Source organism: Tachypleus tridentatus, chromosome 10, assembly GCF_004210375.1.
Source record: "Tachypleus tridentatus isolate NWPU-2018 chromosome 10, ASM421037v1, whole genome shotgun sequence".
Taxonomy (NCBI): Eukaryota; Metazoa; Arthropoda; class Merostomata; order Xiphosura; family Limulidae; genus Tachypleus; species Tachypleus tridentatus.
In genome coordinates, this window is record NC_134834.1 from 149188527 (window position 1) to 149210487 (window position 21961).

Sequence of the window (21961 nt, forward strand, 5' to 3'; positions counted from 1 at the left end):
TTTCCTTTGCATATTCCCTACAACCTTTGAAATGAAACAATTTGTTTGGTAAACATTTATAGTTCTCTATTTTATCTACAATACACATACTACCTATGGCAAACATTTAAATATATAACAAAATGTATCTTTTCAGTATTTTTAATTTTGTTGCTCTTTCAACCACATACAAGTTTCATCAGAAACAATAAACCATTCTGCAAAAAACACAGCTCAAACAAGGTTTCATCATATGACATAAGTTACCTCAAATTCTTCCACGATTGATTATTTTGAATATTTTTTCATTAAAATTAACTTTTGCATTATTTTGTTTCATTTAAACAATAAATTTAATCTTAGTTTATGCAAACAAGCAATTTACATTGGATGCTGCATTTTCATAACTTCATTTTTCGTACTACATTGGACATCCCAAACATTATTCCTGTAGCTTTCAAATGTGCATTTTATAACACAAAAATATATCAGATATTAGAATAAAATATCCCAAAATTAATATAATTTATATGGCTTTCTAACTAAACTATAAATAGGTAGAGTTTGTAGTCTACACATAAACTACTGGCATTGACCACCACTTAAATATACTTATCTAATTTACATATTTCAGAATAGTCTCTTTATACTGGTTATAAAAATTTCCAATACCAATGAAAGAGAGAGTTAGACATTTTGTGCAAAATAGAGAGACTGGAGGTTGTAACAGGAGAAATGAATAAACCTCAACAAAGAAGGAAATTAGAATCTTATGTTCTGTTTTATCAATATGTATTGTATCCATTTATAATTGATAAAACATTCTGAATCTCATGAGGGATGAGAAATAATATCAACAAAAAGTCAGAAAACGTAACAAAAAAGTGAAATTGACATTTAAAAACTTTAATATACAATTATGAATTATAAACTATTTTATTGCCAAGCTTATGAACATACATTGATAACAAAGTAATTTAAGTTAATTTTAATTAATATGGAATATTTATTTGTTTTGGAATCAAGCATAAAACTACACAAGGGCTATCTGCACTAGCCCTCACCACTCACTGCCAACTCTTGGGCTACTCTTACCAACGAATAATGGGACTGATTGTCACATTATAACACTTCCACGGCTGAAAGGGCAAGCATGTTTGGTGTGACGGGGATTCGAACCCACAACTGTCAGATTATGAGTCGAGTGCCTTAACTGCTTGACCATGCCGGGCCTATCTGTGCTCTGCCCACCACAGGAATCAAAACCTGATTTCTCACAGTGCAAGTCCACAGACATAACTGTGCCACTCAAAGGTCCTGTATGGAATAAGTTATCTGCATGAGTTTTTTTTTGTCTAACTGTGCTAAAGTTTTTTTCTAACAGACCAGGTCCAGCACATAATGCCTGCAAGAAAGTACAGCTTCTATGATGTGCTTGAAGATGATAAAATGAGAAAAATTTGAGCAAAAGGCATGAAACTTGTATCTCAGAACAGCTGGTGGGAGTATTAACACTTACTGATAAGCAGAGAAAGTGACCTTCCTAGGTCATTTTCAGATTAACATAAAAATTAATGCAAGTGTTTTGCAGGTTGCAACTAGTACTTCATCATTCACTTACTGATAAACATTATTGGATAAAATGTTTAATATATCTAATTTTATTATTATAAATTTAATCACATTTGATGCAACAACTTTTTTTACTTACAGTTTTTGAAGCATTTTTATTTTACTCTGAACTAGGGAAGCACGTTTGGCATTGTAGCGGAACTTGTCAATGAATTCCTGGAAGAGAAGTTAAAACCTGTCAATATGTATTTCTGTACATAATACACATATAAAAATAATGATAAAGTAATGGAAAAGTATGTTCATTTTAATCTTTTAAACATTTCTCACTTTTGTTACAGCAAGTTTATTTGTTCCCTTTTTGCGCGTTTTGTACATTTCACACATTCATGTTCAACTAGTTGTAATTTTGTTAGACTTGTGGTAATGTAGGGAAAAACCACATGTTACTAAAATAGTCCACAACTGTTACAAATAATTTTATTTTCTAAGGGAAGAATTTAGAAAAAAACTGAAGTGGCCTTCCTTTTGAATAACTATTTTTTTTATCCTCATGTTTAGAATTTTAAAATAAAAAATCAGGTTCAAGGCCAAAAAAATATAAAAACTGTACAATATTCTGAGAAGTCAAAAAACGAAAATATAGCAAAATACAGAAAATAAGTAAACATGAACAGAACAACTTATGCTGTGTTTTAAACACATAGATCAATTGCATCGTTTCACTGAACCCAAGTGGCACCTACCTGAACGTGGGCCTTAAACTGCTGTTGAGCTTCATATTCTCGCTGTTGGTTTTTCAGTTTCTCAGTCATAGTCTTAACAAACACATCATAGTTTCCACGATAACATTCTAATCGATGACTGTGAAAATGTATAATATCAGTTGGTACAGCATCTAGAAACTTTCGGTCATGGCTTACAACAAGAAGCGTGGTGGGCCAGTTCTGAAAATATATGTTCAACAATGTAATGAAGGACTATCTCAACTTCTTTCGAATATACATGTTTGCAGTCTTCAATATTTAAGCACATTAATATATAATTATTTTAAAAACCAGATAGTAAAAATTTTGTAAAGGTTGGTTGGATTGTTTGTTTCTCTTTATTTCAACTTTTAGGTAGATGTACACAATATTAATATTTTTGAAAAATAGATTTCATAAAACTCATGTGAAAATTATGGAACATTTTAAAAATTCATTTTTAAAATAAATTTGTTTTATATAGGTTTCTTTTAACCTTTTATACCAAACAACTTAAAACACAAAAACATTTATAATGCACTTAACAGCAAAGATAGCTATTTCAAACTTTTATACCAAACAACTTAAAACACAAAAACATTTATAATGCACTTAACAGCAAAGATAGCTATTTCAAACTACTGGCCAGAGAGAAAGAAGCCAGTCAGTAACATTTTATTATCTTCCATCTATACTAAGGGAATGACTGTTCCTCTTTTAATACACTGAACATCTTACCTTTATGATTTTACAGCTCAATCAAACTACTTTTCAGATGGCCTTTTGTGGAGTTACATTCAAAATGTAAACAACTTTATTATCAATGTTTCTTACAAAACTTAGAATTATGAAACACATGCTAATGCCAAGTTTATACCCAGTTTTTAAATTAAAAGGAAGTATTTAAATAAATTCTATACCTTCAATTTATAGCCACAGCATACAGCTTATAAAATGGCTCCAGGTTTATTTTTTGTGTTTGTTTTTCCAAGTACAAACTTTTAGTTACACCATATATCCAATTCAAGATCTAGTTACAGGTTTTGGCTTGAGAGGTTAAACCTTTTTAATGGACGAAGCCCAATGTGTCTTAGATTAATATGCTCTAAGCATGCTTAAAAGAATTTCAATTCAAGGGTAAGCAGACAGAGATCTTGACAAATAACATAACTGAAGGGTCAAATTCCATGTCAAATCATTCAAGGGGCTACAGGTGACCCCCTCAGAATGCCTTGAAAAAATTCACATGCTCATCTACCTATATTATGAAAAATTGATATAGATTAGATCAATATCTCTAATAGTTTCTGGTCAGTAGCCCTGTAAAATTTAGTTAATTTATTTTTATTTTTGGCAAATTCATTTTCAGGCAACTTTGGCTGCTTAAAGCTGCAAGAGTAACGGTGGTACAAGACTGAAATTTGCTACACTGACTGAATTATTCTTACAGAATTCAAAAATGGTCTCAAACCAAGTTTATTTCTTTTAGGATTTTCATAGTGAGGCTGTAAAATCACCTGAAAACCCAAAATTATAAAAAAAACATTGGTTTATTTAATAAGCCTTAGCTCTAAGACTTAATATGATACAAAGCTGAATTTTTTCTAATTTCCTACAACATATCAGTTAATAAATCAGCAATTGTTGTAATTACGTCTATTATATCTCCTGTAAAAAAGATTTAGTTGCATGCAATTCTTTATGATTTAACTAAAAATAGCCCTACTTCAGGCCACAGTTTGACCATGTCACCAGTTATTCAGTTTTTTCAGATTTTTACCATATATTCTTGTATCTCTGAATATGATCTACAAAAAAAATCAGGATGATGTTCAACCTACTTTTTGAGTAATAATTTTTAAAGTATTCTCTGACCGTATGTTTTTTATTTTAAAAAATTCAGTTCAGGTGTGTTACTGTGTGCATATATATATATATATATCCATACAATTTTGAAAAATACCTGTCAGAATGTTATGAATCCCACTGAAATATTCTAACCAGCCTTTCACAATGTTAAATAATGAAGTTGTAAGAAACAAGAAATAATTAATTTATTTCTGATTGATTGATTGATTGATTTAGTGTTTTATGGCACAAAGAAGCTAGGCTATCTGCTCCAAACGTCTGGTAAAAAGGTAAAAATAAATGAAATGTAATAAAATATATAAAAGGAAATGAAGGTAAAACAAAACATCATTGAAAAACAGAAAAAGCATAAAACCAACGTTGACACCTAATCTACAATGTTAAGAGAGAAAGCAGAGTAAGAAAAGCTTTAAAGCAAAATGGTAATGATCATAACCCACCAGGAAGACTAACAGGTAAGTACAAGAACTACCGTCAGTCACCTGAAGTTGGTCTTTCCAGTCCTGGTTCCAGGTTATGTGTCATTATGGCCAGTACCAAAAGGAAAAGTATAATAGTGTGAAGAGACATGCAGCATAATTGTAATAACAACTCGCCAGGATGACTAACGAGTAGTTCAAACAGCAGCTTTAATCACCTAAAGTTGGCATTTCCAGTCCTGGTGTCGAGTTATTTAATGTTCTGGCCATTTTTCAATTTCAAATTGAATAAGAGATTGAGATTCTGAAAAGGGAACCACAATTAAAAAGGTGTAATGAATAAATATCCAACACTAAAATGAGATTAAAAAGATTAATGGCTATTAAAAAACTAAAAACCTTATCAAGGTAGACAGTGTCACCATCACCAATAACACTGTCCAAAGTTATGGATAAACCCTGGGACAGAACATGTTTATAATAGTGCCATCGTTGAGAGTCGTAACGATGGCCAGAAAGTAAAATGTGGCTTACTATGATCTGAGTGTTACACAAACTACACATTGGTGCATCACTTCCAGATAAAGGAAAACGATGAGTTAAAAAACTGTTACCAATGCGTAGTCTAGTTAGAACAACTTCCTTCTTCCGAACCTTACGGAAGCTAGACAGCCAAAGCCCAGTATAGGGTTTTATTTGAAAAAGCTTGTTGTCATGTTGCTCACTCCAAGTGGACTGCCAACTGGCATGGAGCCGAGCCTTGAATACAGGACCATAGTTCATGTATGGAAAAGGCACAGTGGTGATAGTGCAAGAGCAGATAGATTTAGCTGCTGTGTCTGCAAGCTCATTCCCGCGAATACCAACGTGATCTGGTATCCAGAAAAACTGGATAGAAGTAGATGTTAATGAGAAATGGGCCAGTTGGTTTGAATATCAGCAAGAACAGGGTGTAAGTCAACGTGAAGTGATTCCAGGGCCAGTAGAGAACTAAGCGAGTCAGTATAAATAGTGCAGTTGGAGTACTGCTCAGCTTCAATATGATCCAGCACAAGAGATATGGCATACAGTTCAGCAGTGAACACAGAAGCTGTAGAGGGGATTCTGCATGCAACCACCAAACCTCAACAAAACATGGCAGAGCCCACAGAACTACCTGATTTGGAACCATCCGTATAAATTGGAATGGAATGATTGTTTGAAAGATGTTCAGTAAATAAATGACAGTACTTCCAAATGGGAATATCTACTTTTCTAAGATGACTTAAAGGAAGGTCACATTTGGGGGCTGTAATAAGCCATAGTGGGATGGGCTGACCAGTGGATTCTGCAATGTTATCCAAGAACAGACCCAATTCATCCAATTGCACCTGGATGCAAAGGCCAAAAGGAGGAATAGCAGATAGTCTGTTCTGAAAAAGTATAAACCACTGAGGAAGGAAAACACATCCTCAGGTGGGATGCTTTGGTAAGGAATGAAGTTTCAAAGAATATACTAAAGACAGTTGCAAACGGCAAAGGTGCAGAGAAGGTTCACGAGATTTTACGTATAACTGGGGAAGTGCAGAAAGCCCAAGTGCAGAGTTGAAGTCCTTGATGATGAATGGGGTCCAGTATCTTTGAGGCCGAAGGGTCTGACAGAACCATAAACCCTTGATCCATAGTGGAGTTTTGATCGAATAAGAGCACAATGTATCTTTAACATAGAACATCGACCAGCTCCCCAACTGGTGGTAGAGAGGACATGGAGGATGTTCAGTGCTCTTGTGCAATTGATTCATAGCTGTTTTAAGTGTCGTATAAAAGTAAGCCCCAAGAACTTGGTCTCAGGGACCACTGGCAGTGAAACTTCACCGATATGGAGTTCAGGATCAGGGTGAATACCCCGTTGGCAGCAAATATGCATGAAAACAGTTTTAGAGAGAGAAAAATTAAAGCCGTTCACCGTAGTCCATTTCAGTACATGATTGAGGGCAATTTGTAATTGTCGCTCAATATATGTCATGTTCGACGACTGACACGAGATGTGAAAGTCGTCAACATAGAGCCCATTCACAACAGTGAGGAGTTGTTCAGTGATGGCATTTATCTTTATACTGAAAAGTGTGACACTCAAAACACAGCCCTGAGGGACCCAAAGTTCCTGTACAAAAGAAAGGGAAAGTGTAGAACCCACATGAACTTGGAATCTCCTGTACATTAAACATTTTTTAATAAACATGGGTAAATGACCACGTAACCCATATATATGGAGGTCTTGCAAAATGCCATACCTCCATGTTGTGTCATAAGCCTTCTCAATGTCAAAGAATATTGATACAAGATGTTGGAATTTGAGAAAGGCTTCTCTGATTGATGTTTCAAGACGAATTGCATGGTCCGTGGTGGAGTGCTGTTGTCGAAACCCATACAGGGTGAGCGAGAGGAGGTTGTTTGATTTGAGGAACCAAACAAGACAAGCATTAACCATCCTCTCTAAGGTCTTACAGAAACAGCTTGTCAAAGCAATTGGACGGTAGTTTGAAAGAATCTTGGGATCTTTCCCAGGCTTAGAGAAAGGTAAGATAATAGCCTGGCACCAGGCATCAGGAAAAACATTCTCCTGTCAGATCTGGTTAAAAACAAATAGAAGAATATCAAGAAAAGCAGGAGAGAGATAGCACAGCATGTTGTAGTGTACATTATCAGGTCCAACAGCTGTACTGCCAGACCCATGAACGGACATTTTCAGTTCCACCAGTGAAAAGAGACAATTATAGTCAAAGAGACAGTCAGTTCAAAAGGAAAGAGGTGAACGCTCTGCCCGAGTCTTGATGACCAAGAAGGTGGAGGAACAAGCAGAAGTGCTAGATACCCGGCAAAAGCTTTCACCTAGAGTATCGGCAATGCTCTGGACATCAGCTACCTCTTGGCCATCAGAGAGTAAGATCGAAGGGGGACAGAACTGTAGTGCCCACTGACCTTTTGAATCCTGTCCCATATGACCTTGGAACTGGTGGTAGAAGATATGCTAGTTGTAAACTTAATCCAAGATTACTTCTGGCTTTGACGTCTTACCCACCTAGTATGTGCATGGGCCCATTGGAAAGCGATGCAGTTCAAAATTGTGGGATATCTACGGAAAGTATCCCAGGCCCGTTTTTGAGCCTTCTGTGCTAAGTGGCAAGCAAGATTCCACCACTGATGAGAATATCATGGAAAACGTGTGGCAGTTTTAAGAATACACTGAGCAGCTGCTTGTATAATACAGTCAGTTACCGCTGCCACACAGTTGTCTGTTGAGGGCTGATTCACGATGGCAGGATCAAGTTCTGCGAGCCCAGTGAAAGTGAATCAGTCTGCCTGATGCAGCTTACACCAGGGCACATGGGTAGGGTGGCATCGACCATGGCCAGTCTCTCTCAAAAGTATAGGAAAATGATCACTGCCTAGTGGATTATTGCCAACCCTTCAACAAAAATGGAAGAATAATGAAGGGGAGCAAACCACGAGATCAATAGCAGTAAAGGACTGACTAGGTGCATGAAAATAAGTGGAAGAACCAGTATTGAAAAGAGAAAGATTGTGATCAGAGAGCATATGCTCTACAGAGCGACCCCTCCTATCAATAACAGCACTTCCCCAGAGGGGATGATATCTATTGAAGTCCCCCAGGATTAGAAAGGGAGACAGCAACTGTTCAACGAGAGCATCAAGGTCTGGTTGATCATGTCTCTCCAGGGGACAGGTAGAAAGAACAAACAGTGATGGTATGACCCAAGGAAACACGAATGGCTACAGCATTCAAGGGTGTGTTGAGTGGCAAAGACAGGGTGGGCAGATGCTGATCAACCAATAGTGCCACCCCTCCCTGTACTCATCCATCACACAGCCTGTCATTTCTGTACAGAGAAAACTGCTGAATTGTGACTGTATCAGCAGGTTTTAGAAATGTTTCTTATAAGGAAAGACAGAGGATGGTAAGAAGCAATCAGTGTTTTGATGTCATCCAAATTAGAACATAAACCTCGACAGTTCCATTGTATCAAGGTGGCCATTTTTAATGACGAGTAGGTGAAGTGGCTGGAGAACCCTTCTGTTTATGACCATATCGTTTTTCCTTACTGTCCTTATTCGGAGGAAGTCTATCGACCTCCATGGATCCTGCTCTGGGCCGATTGGGCAGGTCTTTGTTGTTGGAAGGGGATTCCAGTGACAAACAAATGATTGTTTTGCATCTTGGGGTGGGAGAAGAAGATGTATCAGAAGAAATGCCTGCATTTGAAACTGAAGGATATGGATTTTGAGGTTTGTTGGAATGTATGGGAGGAACAGAGATGGGTGTAGAAGTCGATTCATCAACCTTTTAAACCATGGAGGTCAAAAGGCTTTTCATTTGTTTTGAGAATGATTCTCAAACGATTATGAGTCGTTTTCAAACACTCCACCTCTTTTTCCTCCAACCATTTTGGACATGAACGAAAGTAGGAAGGGTGGGAACCATTGCAGTTAACACAATGTGGGTCTGTGTGACACTCATAGGCATCGTGGTCCTTGCCACCACAACGAGCACATGTCGGGGAACCACGACACAACATCTTTGAGTGGCCGAACCTCTGACATTGGAAACATCTGAGAAGGTGTGGAATGTACAGCCATACCATGCAAATTAGATAACCTGCCTTGATAGTGGCAGGTGCACGTGGTGATGTAAATGTCAAAACAAGGATATTTGTTGGCAGTGTAACTCCATCTTTGCAAGTGGAGATATGCCTCACTGTAGAAACTCCTCGAGTGGAGAGATCAGGGAGAATCTCTGACTCAGTGACGTTCTTCAAATTTCTCTCAACAATAACTCCTCGTGATAAATTCAAGGTAGCATGAGGGGTAACCTCAATAGGTACATCCCCAATTGCCTTTGAATACAAGAGGAGTTCACTGTGTTGGGATGTGGATATTTTAACCAATGTCTCTCCAGATCAAAGCTTCTTTACTTACTTTGGAGAGCCAGCAAGTCCCTTCTGAATAAAAGAGGGGGACATTTGCCCTCAAGACTTTTCTGAAAGAGAATGTAATAAGAAAATGAGGTGCATGTGTTACAGATGTTGAAGATTGCTGCTCAGAGTCTTCAAGATGTGGTCATTTATCTATTGACTGTTTTTTCACTATTTTCTTTAAATTCTTTGTAGGAGAGTCCATAGGAAAAAAGGAAAATTTCGGTACCCACTGACCCCACCTACAATGTCATGCAAGGACATTGCAGCAATGCCAGGGTTTCAGCACTATACCCAAACACCAGCATCAGACACAATGTCCACAACACCCATTAAGAACTTCCAACACTGGTACTTGGTTGACTCTAGCCCAAGTGGACCAGCCGACTGACCCAAGGGGAGCTACCCAAAGGCTGCCCATCTACAGGAATTCAAGGCCAAAGTGGTGTGTTAGGGTTGGACTCCTCAACCACCAGGATCCTCTCCTCCCCTTCATGGGTTGCCATGCATGGCAAACACATGGGTGGATGTTTAGATAGCAGAGGAGGTAAACTGAAAGTAAAGAACCTTCCCTGGGAGGACCCCCTCACCACGTACAAGAATCCACACCGACGGGAACAAGTTTATTGGCATAACTATTAGGTTGAGGAATAATTCGTGAGCGTTTTTAAATAATTTCATTCAAGCATTACATGCAAGACTATACAATACTTCAGTGCATGAATACATTACACCCAAAACATTTATTATGATACTTTATTTCATGTAATACCTAGGTATATAGTATGCATTGTTTTAAACAAAATTGTGAGATATTAAATGCGAAAAGCAGATGGTGTCGAAAATGCTCAATTTTGTCCACTTGACATTCCATTTAATGAGCTGAAAATGAAAGCAAAAATTAAAGAAATGAAAATCAAACACACCATCTATTAGAGCAAAAAATTATCTACCAAATGACGTGAAATATCTTGCGAAACCGTTTCATTTATGAATATATTTTTGTAACTTGAAAAAACGCTCACGAATTATTCCTGAACCCAATAGTTAGAACACATAGCAATGTAAATATATTGTGTATACATTACAGTTATGCAGATATGGCTGAGTTTAAAATTCATAATATAATAAATACAAAGGTAAATCATACACAAAAAGCACAGCGCTACAACAGGGGATAACTGAGAAAGATTATAGTCACACCAAACTGCAATAATCATGGCAATGAAATGTTTCAAATACTGCTTTGGTGATAAATTAGCATTAACAACATCAAATAAACACTGCTTTGTTCAGACAGCTTGAATAAATTTCTAAAATTCGAGATTATGTTGAGATCACTTTGACTTAGAACATAGTGGCGAGCACTACTGCCTTGCACAGTAGGTGCACTAATCAGACAAAGAATATGTTGGAAAGGAATCCAGCTTTCATCTTTGCATGACCTTGCAGGCCATGAGAACAATTCATTTCTTGATGTCTTCATAAATGACATCAACACATCGGAATGTTCATCTGATCTATCTTTTATGTTTCCCACATACCATTCATGATCGTATATGCATGTCACATACTTCCCTGGCTGATAATTGTCACCGCTATCATCAGACCCCATTTGAGCTGCTGCAGCATCACTTTCACTTTTACTACCAACAGTTACAACTGTGTACACATCATCATCTGATAGCCTTCTCATATAGAATGTGTTGGTAGAATAAAGCTATGATGTGACTTAATACCTGCCGCAGTTTTGCATTTTTCATAGCACTCAAGTATATCAAACTTTACACAATTCCTGATTGACAAGAAAGAACTGAATGTTGTCCTTTGCCCAATGATACATATCAGAGACACTTAAAATTTGATAATTTATTATTTTTCACAACCTTGATTTTTTTTAAGATCATGTTCAGAGATGTAAGAATATATAGAAAAGGCTGATTAGAATATTTCAATAGTATTCAATTATTTCACAATTGTATGTATACATTTGCACACAGTAACACACCTGAACTGAATTTTTTAAAAATTAAAAACGTATGGTCAGAGGATACTTTAAAAATTATTACTCAAAAAGTAGGTCGAACACCATCCTGATTTTTTTTGTAGATCATATTCAGAGATACAAGAATATATGGTAAAAATCTGAAAAGGCTGAATAACTGGTGACATGATCAAACTGTGGACTGAAGCAGGGCTATTTTTAGCTAAATCATAAAACGTTGCATGCAACTAAATTTTCTACAGGAGATCTAATAGACTTAATTACAACAATTGCTGATTTATTAACTGATATGTTATAGGAAATTAGAAAAAAAATTCAGCTTTGTATCATATTAAGTCTTAGAGCTATGGCTTATTAAATAAACTAATGTTTTTTTACAATTTTGGGTTTTCAGGTGATTTTACAGCCTCACTATGAAAATCCTAAGAGAGAAAAACTTGGTTTGAGACCATTTTTGAATTATGGGAGATTAATTCAGCAAGTGCAGCAAATTTCAGCCTTCTACCACTGTTACTCTTGCAGCTTTAAGCAGCCAAAGCTGCCCGAAAATGAATTAGCCAAAAAAAAAAACAAAATTAAATTTTACAGGGCTGTAAATCAGAAACTATGAGATATTGATCTAATCTATGGCAATTTTTCATAATATGGGTAGATGAGCACATGTGAATTTTTTCAAGGCATTCTGAAGGGGTCACCTGGAAAAGTTTCCAAAATCTGGATGATTTGACATGGAATGACCCTGAAGTGGTTATACATGCACTTTCCATGCTTGGTATTGCTGATGTACTAAAATATTGTTAATAAGAAGGAAAACAAAGATGTCAGATTAATTTACTCTGATCCTGCCCGAAAGATTTTCAAGTGCCATTGTTACCAAGTATTCCCTCTTGTTTATATCACACATCTCTTCTTTCATTTTTTGTAATAACTTTGCAAGAGTTTCACACCAATTAAATACACAAACTACATATAATAAAGACAGACTAGAACATAAAATTCCAACATCCTAGCCAGTGGCTAGATGGATTTCTCTGTATAATAAGTAACCAGGGTGTCCCCTACTCTATAACTGTAGTCAAGATTCAGGCTGATTTATGCCACAGATCATAATTTCAAAACTTGCCGAGATCTCAAAAATTTGTAAAACCTACCATACAGGCTACTCTCATCTTATCGTAGTTTTAATGTAGTTTCTAACATAGTACAAATTTAATGGACAGGTTTATAGCTAACACAAAGAAAAGGTCAATTTATGTTCATTCGTTTAGTTTGGGCAACAAAAGTCAACAGTTTGCAAGATGTAATTGACTGAAGATATAGTTCTTTGAGAAGTAATGGAATTTTACCATTTATAACTTGGTAAAAGAACCAGATAAGTTATGGTACCTTTGGGACAAAACATGAAGTACTTTTTTTTTATGAATATTTTCCTAATTACTGATGTATATTTTTAACAAAAGGAACTAATATGTAAAAATTAAAAACTTGTAACATTATACATGTAATTTAAACAAATAAAGATTATCACAATCCGAGATCACAAAATGTAACCCATCTGTTTGTTAAACCAAAGTTCTACAAATAGTTTAGAAACTGAAGTCATTAGAATAAATATTTATTGTCCATTCTAATTTGCAGACATTAGAAAAAAAATTGTATTTCATATTTTTCAATTTATAACTTCACAGTATATTAACATTTTCAATACATTTCATGTTATAACAAAGGAAATAAAATAACCATAAACTGTGCAGAACACTTGATTTTTGTCCAGTGAGTTCTAAGGTTATGCAAATCAAATATGAAAACATTTTATACTTGGCACAAATTAAATAATTCTGAATTAAAGATATATTAATTCACATGCAAATCTTTAGTAAAACTAATTAATAAATAATACTAATTTTTTTTGGGGGGAGACCACTTTTAAAGTTTACTAAAAACTTAAAATTTTATTATGGAACATACAGTAAATTAAAAATTATAGTGAACATTCTTATATATTGATTCACACACATGAGATCTGTCCAATAGACTGCTGCTACTGATATGAGGGCTAAAAGAATATGGAACAGTTCTGTTCTATTTGTTCAAACAAACTCAGCCTGCCAGCTCAGTATTTCAGAAACACTACTACAAAGTTCACCACTGTGCACACAGGGTAATACATTCATTTATAAACTGTACTAAATGATATTAAAAAAAGCAAAAAAAAACATTTGAAATTTTTACAGTTAGTTCAATCTTTTTATAAAAACTATTTATAGTTCAATACCAAAATAAATACTCTTCATTCTTAAACATGAAAACTTGTGGATACTGAATAAGAAATACTTAGCTGTGTCTCTTATATTTAGTATCCGTTTATGAGCTCTTCTTAATTACTAGACATACATGTATAACATATAAACAAAGAAATTCAAAAACAATTAATCAAGGATTATGGGAAGGTTGACATTCCTTTATTTGGAATAACTAGAGAAACACGAACTGGGAATTAATTCCAATATAACAAAGGAGTTCTACATTTCAAAAATCACACATTTTATCTAGTTTTAGTTAATGTTACCTGCAAATATGTTTCTAACCAAATAATGGCTTTCATGTCCAACATATTAGTAGGTTCTGCAAGGCAAAAATAAAAGTCAAATTAAAAACATAATAGGGTAATCAAAATAATTACACCATCTATTCATACAATGTATATTTAGAATATATTACAAAATATATCACAGTTACAAAATTTGTTAAAACAAGGCCACATATCAATGTAATCTATAATTCTAATGCTATGTAAATTATTTAAATTTAGAATTAATTATGGAATGTGCAATTTTATAAACATTTCTGTAAGTTAGTTGTTTACCAAATTGCTCATCAGTTCATAACTTAGTTAGTTACAAGGTTTGTAATAACAAGCCATACTAAAAAAGTGTTAGAAAACAAGTAATGTATACATACTTATACATGAATAGAGAATTTTCCTTAAGGATCAGAAATAAGGTTTTAAATAACTAATGAATAATTCTTAAAAAACAAATGAATATTCAGCAACAAAACCTGAAGAAGTAACTTACCATCAAGTAGAAGAAGGTCTGGCCTAAATAAAAACAAAACACAACAAAGTTATATATACAGCAATTTGATACCTAACTGAAGATGGATTGTGGAAGGTAATAAGTAATTAAGCACTCAATAAAAGTTCCATCACTGTATTAAATGTAATTCACCTACTAAGTACAAGTGATCGTTTAACTCAAAAAGAAGTAAAGATCTACAGAAACATTTGTTTGAAAAGATTCCACCATAGTTTAATTAATTCATTCAAATAAGATAATTTTGTTAAATTTTGAAATAAAAAACTCTTGTACTGTGAAACAAAGTCTTGAGGGAAATGTTAATCAAATACACTAAACCTCTGAGTTCAATAATGTTTTTGGTATCCCTTTATACATTTGTAACACACCTGACTTCAGTAACTTCAAGTGTTTACTAGACTGCAACTAATTTATTAATTAAATTCTGCACACTTGAATAGATGTTCTGATAGAATGTTACATTAGGTGAATTTATTGAAAACCTACTAAGGAAAGGCATCCATCACTTATCAAATATTCAAATATCATGATACTTAGGCACTCAAAAACTGAATTAAAGGTGAAGAAAAAGTGGATTAAACAATGTTGAGAGTGGCTCAACCTCAATATACAAGATAACCAATTCTTAAAAAGTAATTGCTTAAAAAAACAATGAGAAGTGCAATTATTTTAAGTGCAAGAAAAAAACTTACTTTGAGAAAAGTGCTCTAGCTAAAGCTATTCTCATTCTCCACCCTCCAGAGAACTCCCTGGAATTAAAAATGGAAAATTCATACTTAAATGTACAAGATATGTTTCCATTTCATAAATATCAAAATAAGTACATTTTTTATATAATTTATCAAAGAAATATTTAACTTGCCTGGTCGCTTTCCTTTGCATTGCAACACTAAACCCAAGACCTGCTAAAATTACCGATGCTCGTGCTGGTGCCTTGTCAGATTCTATGTGCTCGAGTTCTGCATAGACTTGGGCTAGACGAGAATTGGTTGAGGGATCATCACCATCCGACCTGCAAAAGCAGGTGTGGTTTTTTAATGCTTTAGTAAGATCAGAAATTATCCTGGAATTATTTCCAACTAACCTGCAAAAACAAAACACACTCAATGTTGAAGACTTTAGCAAAGCAAGAGTCAATACCAGGATCGTTCCTTCTAGCCTGCTGAAGTAATTAACACAGTTTATGAAGATTACACTAAAGTAAGAGTTTAAACTCAGAATCTATCCACATAAAAAAATAACTAAACAATTTATTAAACAAAGTTGACAGATATGCACTCAAACAAAATAAATTTACAATAGAATTTGTTTTACTGATCTATAAACATATCACTTATTTTGTGTATTTTCCCAATTCAGCATGCAAATGCACACAAAACAAAATACCTCCATAAATCTACATGCATCTTTTTTGAATTCTTTATACAAAAAAATTGTTCCCTTTTTCATGTCATAAAATTACTCCCCCATAAACAAGTTGTTACCCTACCAATTACTGGTTTACAGAGCACGCAGACATCTTATGTCACTCACCCTATAGCATTTATTCGGGCTATTAACTCTTGTTCTTCTCTCAACAGTCGTTGCCTAACCTCATCACATTCCAGCACACTTTGAAGGGCCAAAGTATCATCCCCCACCACTTCCTGTTCAACGTGCAACACTGAGAGATGGGAGGGGATCATCAGCTGTCTTCTGTAGAAGGTTATATTAACTTAGAACAGTTTTACAAACTTTTGTATGTATCAATGTATATTTTTGTTTCTGAATAACATTCAACAGTCAAAGAAAAAGGTAAATGTTTATTTCCTTAACACTAACCACACAAAACAGATTAACTCAACCACATGGCAAGTCTAAAAAGTAGCATAGATGTTAATAACAAGCAAACTTTGCATATTTTACAGTTCACTTAACTGAATGTACTTCACTGAACTAAGATAAAAATCACTGCAACCAAATAACTGTGTTTGTTTCTTGTATATGAATGAAGTTCAATATCGACAATAACAAAATGTAGAATATTAAAATTGTTGTTAACAAATTATCAATGCCTCAAATTTTTTACTATTGTCTTTATTTTACAGGGGAAGATTAATTAAACAAATAACCTGTATTAAACAGTTCTTAAATTTAATTTCAGAGCATTCAAACAATGTACCCCTCCTCCATGTTTAAAAAATTTGTTTTTCTTTAGAGGTTGTTTTAACTATGAAATAATGATGTCACCTGCACCCAGCAGTTCCATCACTCACAACAGAACACGACGTATCACCTGCACCTCACACTTCCATCACTCATAGAACATCATGTAATGTCACACAGATACTGGCCCATCCTCCACAGATAACATTTTGCTAGCTTAAGGCATTATATATATTATGGTTAATAATTGTATTCCCTTACAAGATTTGTTTATTACAGTATGAAAACAGCTTGTAGATACGTCTTTACTTTGGTCAAACACAAATGACATTTTGGTGTAAAAGGAAATAAAAAAAAAAATTAGGTGTTAAAACTATCCACTTTAACTATCCATTACTTTGATATCATTCGCAAGAGGGTACTTTTCCCAATTCCATTCCGTCCCACAAGACCGTATCGTCTCCCATTTGCAAGAATCAAATCAGCTCCTTGAAGAAGTATCCTGTAAGAGAAAACTAATAATAATTTCCTTCACAAACACAATAATTTATCTGTGTTAAGTTAATAAAGTGTTCTTAAGGATAAATAAAGTACATTACAAAAGGAATTAACCAACTTCCTTCTCACTGTAATTTTCATTCATTTTTAATCTCAATAAAGCCATAAGCTTGGACCAGTGCACTTTGTACTGGTGTTTTATTCCTGTTAGTACAAATAGTATTCTTTGAAGTTTACATACTATATTAGGGAGATATCAATTAATCACTTTACCAGCTATAAAAGAGATTACTTGTAATCAGCTAATTACTTTAAAAAAAAAAAAGCTGACTGAAATTTGAAATATAAATAATAGACCATAGTTATTTTATCTCAGCTTCAAGTTATTATATCACATCTCAATCTCATCAAATAGCTATTCTAATGTAACTTCTATATGTTATTTCACCTATCAGCCTCATACAAATAAAATAAAACAACTGGATTTTCTAGTTTTTCAAAGCTTAATAATTTGAGTGTCAACATTCATAAAGTTTGATAGATTCCTTTTGGATCTGATGCAACCACTGCAGATAGTAGAATTTGTCACACCATAGTTAATATGCATTACAATGTAATTAGTTCTCTATACCTGGAAACAACTTAAGTTAGAGTAATCATACTTCCAGAGGATATAGAGTTGAATAAATTTGCAGTCTACCACTATGTTGCTTGTCTTCCTTTCTGGCCTTTAGGCAAAAGATGTATTTAACAGATGAATTAAAAGAAACCACAATTATTGCACAAGTTTCCATTTAAAAATTGAAGCAACCTCTTTTTGGACTAAAAACCATTACTAAAATTCAAGAAACCTCACTCCCACACTGATGTTGGACAAACTGCATGTAAAAATGTATCTTAGGTCTTAAGAAGGTCAAAACATTGTTCTCTGCTTTATTAATAAAGTGTTAATACTCATACCAGCCCTCCCGAAATACATTTTTACTTCAAGTGGGTTTCTTGTCATTGCAAACTGCATGTAAGCTGAGCAACCTGTTAGGCTTAGAAGTGGGTGAAATTTGTGCAATCCAACATGAAAAATCTGTTATGTTTTCAGCTGCATAAAAAGGTAAAAGATTTAGGTAGAAGAAAGTAAAGTAAAAATCACAATGGATGAACAAGTGACAAAGCTATTTTCTTATCAGTACACCTGTAAGTCATATCATGAAATAAGCAGGTTACCCATGAAATTCTTTTTTTTGAGGGTATTGATTTCCTAAAACAGACAAGACTTCTTTTACAAATCAACCTCATGTGCTTCCAGTATAATTCAATACAACATGCTGGTACTTAGTGTTAAATAGTCAAGATATTTAAGCTTGCTTTATACTAATATAAGCCTTCTTAAAATAAATATTAAACCTGAACTATCATTTGATTCACTGCCTTTCATTTGAATTATAATTGCTTCAAGAAATTGAACCTATAGCCAATAACACTGGTCAAGACTTCACCTTTTATACTGGCACTTGTAAACCTACTTACTTGTCTCCAAAAGCAACATCAAAATTTTCAATTCTTATATCTTGTGTCTTGTTTATCCCTTTTGCTTCTAGTTTAATTTCCTTCTTACTCACTGATTGGCTTGCACTGGCTTCTGCATTTACTATCATATGACTAAATTAAAAGAAAATAAAAAGTTATTTTATAAAGTCATGAAATGGAAAACATACATTGTGAAAGACAAATTGGCAGTACCTTCACTATAAACAAAAGTAATAAAGCAACAGACACACACACAAGGGTAAGACTCAACTTACTTAGCGGCAGGTTTATCTGTCATGTCTCTTCTTTCTTGTTTCTGTTTCAGCTTAGCTTCTGCTTTTTCTAGTTTCCTCTGATCCACTTGCTAATTCATAAAAATGAAAACTTCATTTCCAATTAACACAAGAATATCCATTTACAAGTTTCCCTGAGTACCCAGTGATCTTATAAGAAGCCATTCTTATGTTAAAGAAATGTTTATTAAAAACAAAAATACATACAAAATGCTAATTCACAACAATCAGTCTTAACTTCAGAAAAAAGAAGGAATTTTGTTCTCACCTGATGAAGCAAACCATTGTTTAACATATTCAAAACACCTGTTCATTTAAGTTTTATTTATACTATTTTGAGATTTTCTCTTCTAATGTTAAATTTTCCTTTGAAGCTGTAAGCTCATAATGAAAGTGATAAAAACATTAATAACAATCCGAAACCTAATACTGTCATTAATGAAACAGTTTGGTCACAAATATGTATGATCTTTACTCAGATGCAATGTTAGCCTGAGTATCTTTTTGTTAAATGAATAAATTACCAAATGATCATCTCTGATTAATATTCATTAACAAATCATTTTCAAGTTTTAAAGCTAGTTATGTAAGGGAGTCACATTGATGTAATTTAATAATAAACAAATTATCTTATGCATACAATTTCGGATTCCAGTATCCAATTCCCCAAAATATACATTGAAACATTGGATTGGAAGTACAACCACCAGTAACTTAATTAAAACAAATTTTGGTTCATTTGCAGTATTTGAAGCAGGAAAATCAGAATATACTTCAAAAAGTTAAATTATCTATGGATCTGCAAGTGTAGAAATCAATGGTTCAAACTGGTGTAAAAACAAACATCAGTGTAATTTAGTATAATGCCATAACTTAAGTATCATCACCTATCATCATGGCAGGACTTGGTTACGGTTAAAAGATGTTAACATGTCTATGCATTTTCTACTATATAGCCTGCCCTGTAACTAAATAAGATTAAAGATGCAAAATTTTTGTCTGAACAATGACAGCATTACAATAATTAATTTACATAAAATTTTGTATTTTTTGGAGGGGTGGTAAATAAATGAGTAGCACAGATGCCTTAGAGAGCAAAGTTCACAATTCTAACACTAGAATTTTTGTTTTATTAATATTGTATAAAAATTATAAAATTAAAACTTATAAATGTTAAAATTTGGATTATTAGTTATGTTTTTATGTCAAGTTTATTCATATACGGTGATAAGAAAGCAGTTCAAATACATTTTGAAAGTAACTCAGCAAAACTTCATGACATCCTCAAAAAAGGATGCCTTGTAGCAAGAAGGTTAATTCATCATCTTGCAATTTGGCAAAAGTGCTACATCCACAGCCATCACTGAATATTTCTGCATCATGTTTCACGAGTGCAAACTGCAGCACAAATTATTCAAAATAAGCATTTAACACATTAATGAAACTATGCCATAAACAAAGGGATGCATCAAAATTATAAATTGAGTTAAAAATATCAAAAGGCTGTTCATTTCTGCAGATTTACAATGTAAATAAAATGCCAATCCAGACTTGATAATAGATAATTATATGACTGCTTATTTGCTGTATGGGATACAGTGCATCTCTAGCAGTTGAATGCCAGCATGCTGTACACTGTATGCAGCTTGCAAAAATTCTATGTGCATTTAAAGCAGTTGTAGTCAGTGGGTTAAACATATTTCAAAGGGGTGCTTTCACTGGGTCTAATAGTGAATTCACCTTGATAATGTTTGTAATATTTACTTATGTGCAACAGATTAGATGGTAAACAACAGGGAAAAAATAAAATAAACTTAATAATGATTCAGTACAGTTTAACATATACTTACCTTTATTTTGGCAAACAGCAGGCTTTTGTACTTGCCATTTTATGCCACTAATTGCCATTGGCAAAGTAGTGAGCATCTGGTGCTAACAAAGTTAATTTTTTAGCATAATTAAATTTTAAAATCATATCTCGGTCCTAAAATTATCTCATTTAAAACATCACCTAAAACTATTGATTCACAAAATATTTATCAATTAGGTAACTTACTGAAACCATGTCACGTTGCTTCATCCAGATGCTTTTAATTTCATCTGCATTGTTTTCAAACTGTTCGGCCATTCTCCCAAGATGTACAGGAACATCCAAAACTTTGTGCTCTTTGTTATCTGGTTCTTCCAGGTTTCTAGAAAATCAAATCAGATGCTGAATTTGGTATAGATAAGAAATACCTTGAAAACAACAAAAGCATCCATGGTGACCAACTCTTCAGTACATTCTGAAGCATCAGAAATGATTTCCTTCTCTTTGTTGCAGCCATACTCTAATCAGAAAAAATGTACATCGCAAGAATTACACTTTTGTGGTCAAGAAAAATATTAGTCTCAAAAGTATCTTCATAGGTTCAACTGTGGAAACATTTCACCTCAAAAGACAAAGTACTTGCATGGCATGTGAGGATCTCAGATCCAACAATACACCAACAAATACAATTACCATACATACAACTTATTTGGGTTAGGAACTTTGGATAGGATTTCCCTAAATGGAATTTTTCAGTAAAAAATGATTAAAAACTACTCTTCACTTCAATAAATTAAAGTCCTATCAGTAACATCTATTGTAACACTTTATCTTCAATCACATTCACACTTTTATTGTTAGATTATTCATCATTCTTCCAAGATCTATTCTGTATGACACTGTTACAGACATACTTTGCCATTTAATTTACTTATTTGTACTTCAAACACTTCTTTGTACCATTCATGAAAAGGTTTATAAAGCTACTAACAGTGATCACTATTAAAACATTTATTTAATTAGCAACTTA

General features: G+C 33.8%; 1 protein-coding gene across 1 annotated transcript in view; it reads right to left on the minus strand.

The window, feature by feature from the left end:
* Positions 1 to 21961, minus strand: part of LOC143230593 (ATP-binding cassette sub-family F member 3) — a 34565-nt gene that overhangs the window by 9110 nt on the left and 3494 nt on the right. The window contains exons 3-13 of the mRNA XM_076464402.1: positions 21178 to 21313; positions 19104 to 19192; positions 18829 to 18960; positions 17204 to 17308; positions 16195 to 16356; positions 15524 to 15673; positions 15354 to 15410; positions 14641 to 14663; positions 14133 to 14188; positions 2298 to 2498; positions 1691 to 1767 (exon numbers count right to left, since the gene is read on the minus strand). Of these exons, the coding sequence (XP_076320517.1) occupies positions 1691 to 1767; positions 2298 to 2498; positions 14133 to 14188; positions 14641 to 14663; positions 15354 to 15410; positions 15524 to 15673; positions 16195 to 16356; positions 17204 to 17308; positions 18829 to 18960; positions 19104 to 19192; positions 21178 to 21313 (1188 nt within the window). The remainder of the gene's footprint in view (positions 1 to 1690; positions 1768 to 2297; positions 2499 to 14132; positions 14189 to 14640; positions 14664 to 15353; positions 15411 to 15523; positions 15674 to 16194; positions 16357 to 17203; positions 17309 to 18828; positions 18961 to 19103; positions 19193 to 21177; positions 21314 to 21961) is intronic.